The sequence below is a fragment of the Chrysemys picta genome, chromosome 4 (genome assembly GCF_011386835.1).
Source record: "Chrysemys picta bellii isolate R12L10 chromosome 4, ASM1138683v2, whole genome shotgun sequence".
NCBI classification, from domain to species: domain Eukaryota; kingdom Metazoa; phylum Chordata; order Testudines; family Emydidae; genus Chrysemys; species Chrysemys picta.
The window spans coordinates 29410546-29418021 of NC_088794.1; the positions used below are offsets into that span (position 1 = coordinate 29410546).

General features: G+C 50.9%; 1 protein-coding gene across 1 annotated transcript; it reads right to left on the reverse strand.

The window, feature by feature from the left end:
- Positions 1–382: 382 nt before the first annotated feature.
- LOC135982962 (uncharacterized) lies at positions 383–3895 on the reverse strand. The gene is made up of 2 exons (XM_065591915.1): positions 1895–3895; positions 383–903 (listed from the first exon to the last, which is right to left on the reverse strand). Exons 1-2 carry the CDS (start codon positions 2465–2467, stop codon positions 661–663), a joined length of 816 nt encoding a protein of 271 aa, XP_065447987.1. The 5' UTR covers positions 2468–3895; the 3' UTR covers positions 383–660.
- Between the last annotated feature and the right edge of the window lie 3581 nt (positions 3896–7476).

The window sequence follows — 7476 nt, forward strand, 5'->3', positions numbered from 1 at the left end:
CTTTTCTGGACTCTGTGTGAGGGCGCTATGTGACTTTGTGGCTGGGGAGGGCGGTTACAGATCCCCTGCTGCGTGGCTCTGTGATCCAGGCTAAGGACTGCTGCATAAGATCTCTAACCGCCCTCCCCCATCACAAAGTCACATAGCGCCCCCCCCCCCCCCGAACAGGAAAACCACCTCCCAGACTGACCAGGGTGCCTAGTGACTGCAATGTGTGTGTGACCTTCTGCTGAACCTGCCCCCGTGTCTGTACCCTGGTAAAGGTGACTGTCCTCTCCAATTACCAACCCCCTTCCCCCCCTTCAAACACACTCTCCTCTAAAAGAACATGACGGAAACAGTAATTAACAGAAACGTATTTTTTATTAGCAACTACACAGTTAGGGGATGAAACTGGGATGGGGGCTTGCGTGAGGTGGGAAGAAAAGGACTTTTCAAATTTTTGGGAATGAGAGCCTTCTGGTACTTGAGTGGTCTGCAGGGGTCGAGTGACAGTTTTCACAGCCCCTGCCACCCCTCCTTCTTGGGACTTTGGGTGAGGGGGTATGGGAGTTTGTGGCGGGGGAGGGCAGTTAGAGATAGACTGCAGCGGGGCTCTGTCCTCCTGCCTCCGGTCCTGCAAAACATCCACAAGGCGCCAGAGCGTGTCCGTTTGCTCCCTCAGTAGTGCAAGCAGCTTTTGAGTCGCCTGCTGGTCTTCCTGCCGCCACCTCTCCTCCCGTTCGCTGTGTGCTTGCTGGTATTGCGACATGTTCTCCCTCCACTGGGTCTGCTGGGCCGCCTCAGCTCGGGAGTAGCACATAAGTTCAGAGAACATGTCGTCCCGTGTCCTTTTCTTTCTCCGCCTAATCTGCGCCAGCCTCTGGGAGGGGGATGCCGGGGTAGGTCGGGAGACATTCGCAGCTGTGGGATGGGAAAAAGGGAGTGAATTCCTCACAAAGATACATTTTTGTGAACAATTAACATAGTCTTTCTCTGTGAAGAAGACCATGCACAGCACCTATCACATGCGCACTCAGGACAAGGTCGAATTTTCAGCCTTCGCATTCATTGCCTGAGGTCTTGCAGTGGAGATCAGACAAGCGAGGCAGGACAGCAGAATTCGGGTAGCAGGCTGACATGGTAAGCCGTAGACTTTTGGCTGCCTAAAACTTAATTTATAGCAGTGCCCTCCTTCCACGTTCAAAGCAATGCTCCTAGCGTTGGCCAGTTCCTGCTGCCTGCAATCCGGCAAGCATGAACTCTGCCCCTGTCCCACCCCCTCGCAGCTGTCCCCGGGAAAGATCCCTGTATTCTGCCCTTCTCCCGCCTCCACCGCCTGGCTGTAAACCGCCGGTTACAGTTATGTAAAGGAACAGGCAAGCAGTCCCAATACCAACATTCCCCTAATTCAAAGCAGGTGACCATGAGCGACATCACTCTGATGAGGATTTCGGAGACAGAGAAAGAGCGCATGCTGCGTGAAAGCCAGCAAAAACCAGGGCCGTATGCCACCATGCTCTGCGAGGCAATGATCCCAGAGTACTTGATGATAGCCTGGCGCGGAAAAGTTTCCTACCATGGAGGACGCAATAAGGCCCCTCTCCCCAGGAACCTCATGCAAAGGCTTTCCAATTACCTCCAGAAGAGCTTCATGGAGATGTCCCATGAGGATTTCAGCTCTATCCCCGGACATATAGACGTTATTTTCCAGTAGCTGCACTGGCAGGGACTAAAAAGTAGAGCGCCTAGGGCAAACTAATCATGATAAACCGGACATTGTTAGATTCTTTTGCAGTAGTTGCACTGCCAAGGACTAAAACGTTAAACGCCTAGGGCAAACTAATCATGAAAAACGCATTGTTAATATTCCTGTTCTGTTCAAAATAAATGTTTACATGTTTAAAACACTTACTGACTGATCCTTCCCCTGATTCAGGGTCCGGGTTAATGCCTGGGGAGGGTTGGTAGGGAATCTCCGTGAGGGTGATGAAGAGATCCTGGCTGTCGGGGAAATCAGCGTTGTAAGCGCTGTCGACTCGTCCTCCTCATCTCCTTCCTCATCTTCCCCGTCAGCGAACATCTCCGAGGAAGCGGCCGTCGACAATATCCCATACTCAGAGTCCCCGGTCAGTAGTGGGGTAGTGGTGGCGGCCGCACCTAGAATGGAATGCAGTGCCTCGTAGAAACGGCATGTCTGGGGCTGGGATCCGGAGTGTCCGTTTGACTCGTTGGTCTTCTGGTACCCTTGTCTCAGCTCCTTGATTTTCACGCGGCACTGCGTTGCATCCCGGCTGTATCCTCTCTCCCTCATGGCTTTGGAGATCTTCTCGTAGATCTTCGCATTCCGTTTTTTCGATCGCAGCTCCGAAAGCACGGACTCATCGCCCCACACAGCGATCAGATCCAAGACTTCCTGATCAGTCCATGCTGGGGCCCTCTTTCTATTCTGCGAATACATGGTCACCTCTGCTGGAGAGCTCTGCATTGTTGCCAGTGCTGCTGAGCTCGCCACGATGTCCAAACAGGAAATGAGATTCAAACTGGCCAGACAGGAAAAGGAATTCAAATTTTCCCGGGGCTTTTCCTGTGTGGCTGGTCAGAGCATCCGAGCTCGGACTGCTGTCCAGAGCATCAACAGAGTGGTGCACTGTGGGATAGCTCCCGGAGCTATTAACGTCGAATTCCATCCACACCTACCCTAATTCGGCATGGCCATGTCGAATTTAGCACTACTCCCCTCGTCGGGGAGGAGTACAGAAATCGAATTAAAGAGACCTCTATGTCGAATTAAATAGCTTCGTTGTGTGGACAGGTGCAGGGTTAATTCGATTTAACGCTGCTAAATTCGACATAACCTCCTAGTGTAGACCAGGCCTAAGTCTGCTTTTCTGAAGGCCAGGGTCTGTTTTTTGCTACTCTCCTTTCTTCCTTTTGTCAGGATCCTAAACTCAACCATCTCATGGTCACTGCTGACTAGGTTGCCACCCAATTCTACTTCCCCTACCAATTCTTCCCTGTTTGTAAGCAGCAGGTCAAGAGGAACACAGCCCCTAGTTGGTTCCTCCAACACTTGTACCAGGAAGTTGTCCCCAACACTCTCCAAAAAACTTCCTGGATTGTCTGTGCATTGCTGTGTTGTTCTCCCAGCAGATGTCAGGGTGATTGAAGTCCCCCATTAGAACCAGGGCCTGTGATCTGGAAACTTCAGTTAGTTGTCTGAAGAAAGCCTTGTCTATCTCATCCTTCTGATCCGGTGGTCTATAGCACATGCCCACCATGACATCACCCTTGTTGCTCTCGCCTCTAAACTTAATCCAAGGATTCTCAACAGGCTTTTTTCCAGTTTCATACTAGAGCTCTGAGCAATCATACCACACTCTTACATACAATGCAACTCCTCCACCTTTTCTCCCGTACTTGAACAGTTTATACCCATCCATGACAGTGCTCCAGTCATGTGAACTGCCCCACCAAGTTTCTGTTATTCCAATCACATCATAGTTCCTTGATTGTGCCAGGACTTCCAATTCTTCCTGCTTGTTTCCCAGGCTTCTTGCGTTCGTGTACATGCACCTAAGATAGCTAGCCAATTGCCCTGCTTTCTCAGTGTGAATCAGGAGGCTTCCCATCTTGTACCCTCCTCGTGTTTCCTCCCGGTATCCCACTTCCCCACTTACCTCTGGGCTTAGGTCACCTTCCCCCGGCGAACCTAGTTTAAAGCCCTCCTTGCTAGGTTAGTAAGCCTGCCTGCGAAGATGCTCTTTCCTCTCTTCGTTAGGTGGAGCCCATCTGGTGGAACTGGTGGAAGTCACTTAAGCACCTGGATTCAGAAACTGTTGAAGTGATAATCTCACTTTTAACAGCAGTAGCTTCTTCTGCCGATGTAATTCATTCCAAACTGAGAAATCGTTTGGGACCTGAAAAAGCAGGAAAGCTTGTTTTTCTTTTCCAGATTATGAACAAACAGGAAAATGAAGGTGAAGATGACTGAATTAGCTGCAAAAGCCAATATTTTAAGTTTCTCATGTTGACCTGGCTTACACAGTTGATTTAAATTTTTTTTTAATATTTCATTTAACTATTTTAGTTAAAAACAATTTTAACAAAAACAAACCTGATTTTAAAAACCATGAATGTTTAACTAAATTCAAAAAGTCATATGCTTGTTTTGTTAAAATATTATATGTTTGCTGTTGAAGAAAATTCCAGAATACATAATGTTGTTTTAGTTAAATAAAACAATTTAAATGTCTGTCTGGTGATGTTCTCCTCCTAATACAGCATAGCAAGAAAATCCTCCAAATATAAATGATTAACCTGTTGAATTGGAGATAGTTCACTTCCCAATGACCTCATAAATATCTGCTTCAATTACCTTTGGTAAAAGAAATATCAAACAATCATTCATTTTCTGATATAGCTGTAAAACTAATCTGAAAAGTTTTCAAAATAAATTACTTTAAAAATGTATAGTGTGTACCTTCTAAAAATGAAACCTACATCTATCTCTGAGTTGTTAAGAATATGTATTAAGGCTGTAACAACCAACAAGAATGCACTTTTATTTAGAAATCCATGATTAAATCAAGTCATCCTGACTAGTGATTTAAATCATGATTTAAATCAATTTGATTTAAATCAAATCCACTCTGTTGTAGGGACATGCTAGGGGAGGCAGAGCTGTAGGGGGGGAGGGTGGAGGAGTTCGCTGTAGGGGTACAGGCTAGAGGGAGAGGGTGTGATAGGGACAGATCAGTGGAGGGGGAGCTGTAGAGGATGGGTTGGGGAAGCTGGATCTGTCGCTATGGAGTAGAGGCTGGGGGGGCTGAGGGACCTGGATGTGTCGCTATGGGGTACAGGTAGGGAGCGGGTTGGGTTGGGGGAGCTGGATCTGTCACTATGGGGTACAGGCTGGGGGAGCTGCAGTAAAGGGGAACAGGCTCGGCAGGCAGACTGAAAGGAGATTAGCCAAGGGGGAGCAGCCTGTGGGTGCAGTGGAGAACTGTAGCAGTGGAACTATCATGAAGGCTGGCTCTGGGTGAGAGCAGCCGACTATGGGTAGGGTTGACTGGAGGTGGAAGGGAGAGACCAACCCTGCTTTTCCACCCCCTCAGCATGTGACTGATTGCACTCGCTCCCCCTGGCCTGCTGAGGGGCAGCTCAGTGTAACGGCGGATGATCATTCTACCTGCGTCAGGACTGGCTCTAGGCACCAGCAAAGCAAGCTTGGGCAGTTGCGCTCTCGGAGCTTGGGGCGGCAAATGTTTTGCTTGAGGTGGCAAAAAACCTAGAGCTGGCCCTGACCTGCATCATTCTACCCTTATCTCAGCCCCTTTGCAATGGAGGCCTTCTGCATCTGGGGGGCCCGAGTTGGTTTCCATTCTCTGTTGTGACTCTCCTGCCCTCATTGGACTGGTTGTTTGCACCCGGCTGGAGGAACATTCAGCCACACTGATTTTTGTGGGCTGAGCCTTATCATTTAGGCTACTTGCACACCTTCGAAATACCCACTTGTTGGGGTGCTCAGGGCCCAATGCAGAAGTCAAAGATACGACAGTAAGTTGCAACTCACATGCAGAGCGGGCAGGAAGGGTTCCAGGGGAAGCACCGGTGGGCAGCGTTGGGAGTAGGGGCTGTGCCAGGAGGAGCAGAGCACACGTGAGAGGGAACTAGGCCGGGCCGAGTGAGAACCCCGCCTAGTTGGAAGCGGCTAGTGGCTCTAGTGTCACCAGACACACAGCTAGGAGCTCGTGACTCTCCTTTAGTGTGTGTAACTCAGTTTGAGTTCTAGGAAAGCCGGACTCCTTAGCACCCAGACTCTCTCCTCCTTGTGACTTCACAAGATAGCCCAGTCAGGGGTAAGGAAGAGGTTCCCGGCTAATGGGAGTGCGGGACCGGAGTTCGCTGCAGGGGCAGTGCGCGGAGTTCCGTGTCCCACAGACCTGCTCCTGGCCACTGCCGGGGCACAGCACAGTCTCGGAACAGGTAGGGACTAGCCTGCCTTAGCCGGGCAGCACCGCCAATGGGACTTTTAATGGCCCAGTCGGCAGTGCTGACCAGAGCTGCCACAACCCAGTGCCTTAAATTCCGCGACCTAGTAATGGGTCGTGACCCACAGTTTGAAAACCACTGCTCTAGGGTAAGGCTGACTATATGTTCTGTTTTGGCCAGGACAGTCCCTTTTTTAGGCCCTGTCCCAGGCTTCCCAACTTTTTTGACAAAACCGGGCATTTGTCCTGTTTGCTCTGCCAACTGATCATCAGTTGGCAAGACAAACGGGACAAATGCACAGTTTTGCCAAAAAGTGGGGTGGGAACCCTAGAGGGGCGCAGAGGAATGTGTGGGGTGGAGGAGGGGGTGAGTGGCAATACCAGCCATGTGGGGGAGGAAGGGCTAGGGGGAGTGGCTCGGGCTGACCTGCCCCACATGCAGGGGGCAGAGGGGGCCTAGGGCAGCCCAGCATGCAGGTGGGGGCTGGGGGCTTTGGGCGGCGTGGGGGGCTCAGACCACCCACTCCGCATGTGCGGGGAGTTTGGAGGACCAGCCCCATATGCAGGTGGTAAGGGGTTTGCAGGGAGGAGGGGGATCACGGGTAGGCAGCAGGCGGGCTTGGGCTGGCCCCGACGCTGGTGAGGAGGGGGATCTCAGGCCTGCCCTGTGCTGGTGGGAGGCAGGGAGGGCTCAGGCCGCACCCGTGCGGGGGCAGGAGAGGAGAGGCTCAGACTGGCCCAGGGGTGTCCTGTTTTCCCTCTGAGAAATATATTGTCACCCTATCTACAGTCCCCAGTGTGACCACCCCTCTTCAGCAGAGTCCCAGGGCTCCTTTGTGGCCACTCCCTCCAGGCCAGCCCTGGCACGTGTAAGAACAAAGCAAGGGGAGGGTTGCCTTATAAGGTGTGTGCTAATTCCTGCTAGGCCTTTGCCTTTCCGCTACTTCGGCATAAGTTACAGTTTACATTGCAGTACGCTCCCTCGCCATGTCCAACGGCCCCCAACACCTCTAACTGAATCCTGAAATCTTTTGAATAAATTGAAACCCACGTGGTTATTCCCCGTACATGCTGGGGACGGACAGTGCTGCAGCTGACCTAAACAGTAACCAATGCCAAGGCCAATGTCTCATGCAAACTGATACGCCCTGTTTATTTTACATTATCTGAAAACAATTTGATCTGTTCCAGCCAGAGACCTGTGCCTCAGCCCCTGCCTACAGACGTGAGAGCCGTGTGCAGCTCAGGGGGAGTCATTTGTCAGAAGAGAGACTCAGAAAAGGGGTAAAAACAAGCATGTGCAGCAAGTTAAAAAAGAAAAAATCTCTCCCCCTCCCCCCCCCCCCCCCCCCCAAAAAAAGTGAAGGGAATTGGAGAAGCACGTCAGGAATGATTAGCGTGCTGGATGGACTGATTTAGCAGGAGGGGTTGAAACACTGTAATCGGCCATGTCTTCCGCACAGCCTCATAGAAATTGATGGAGCTTCAGCAATTGGCACCCGTT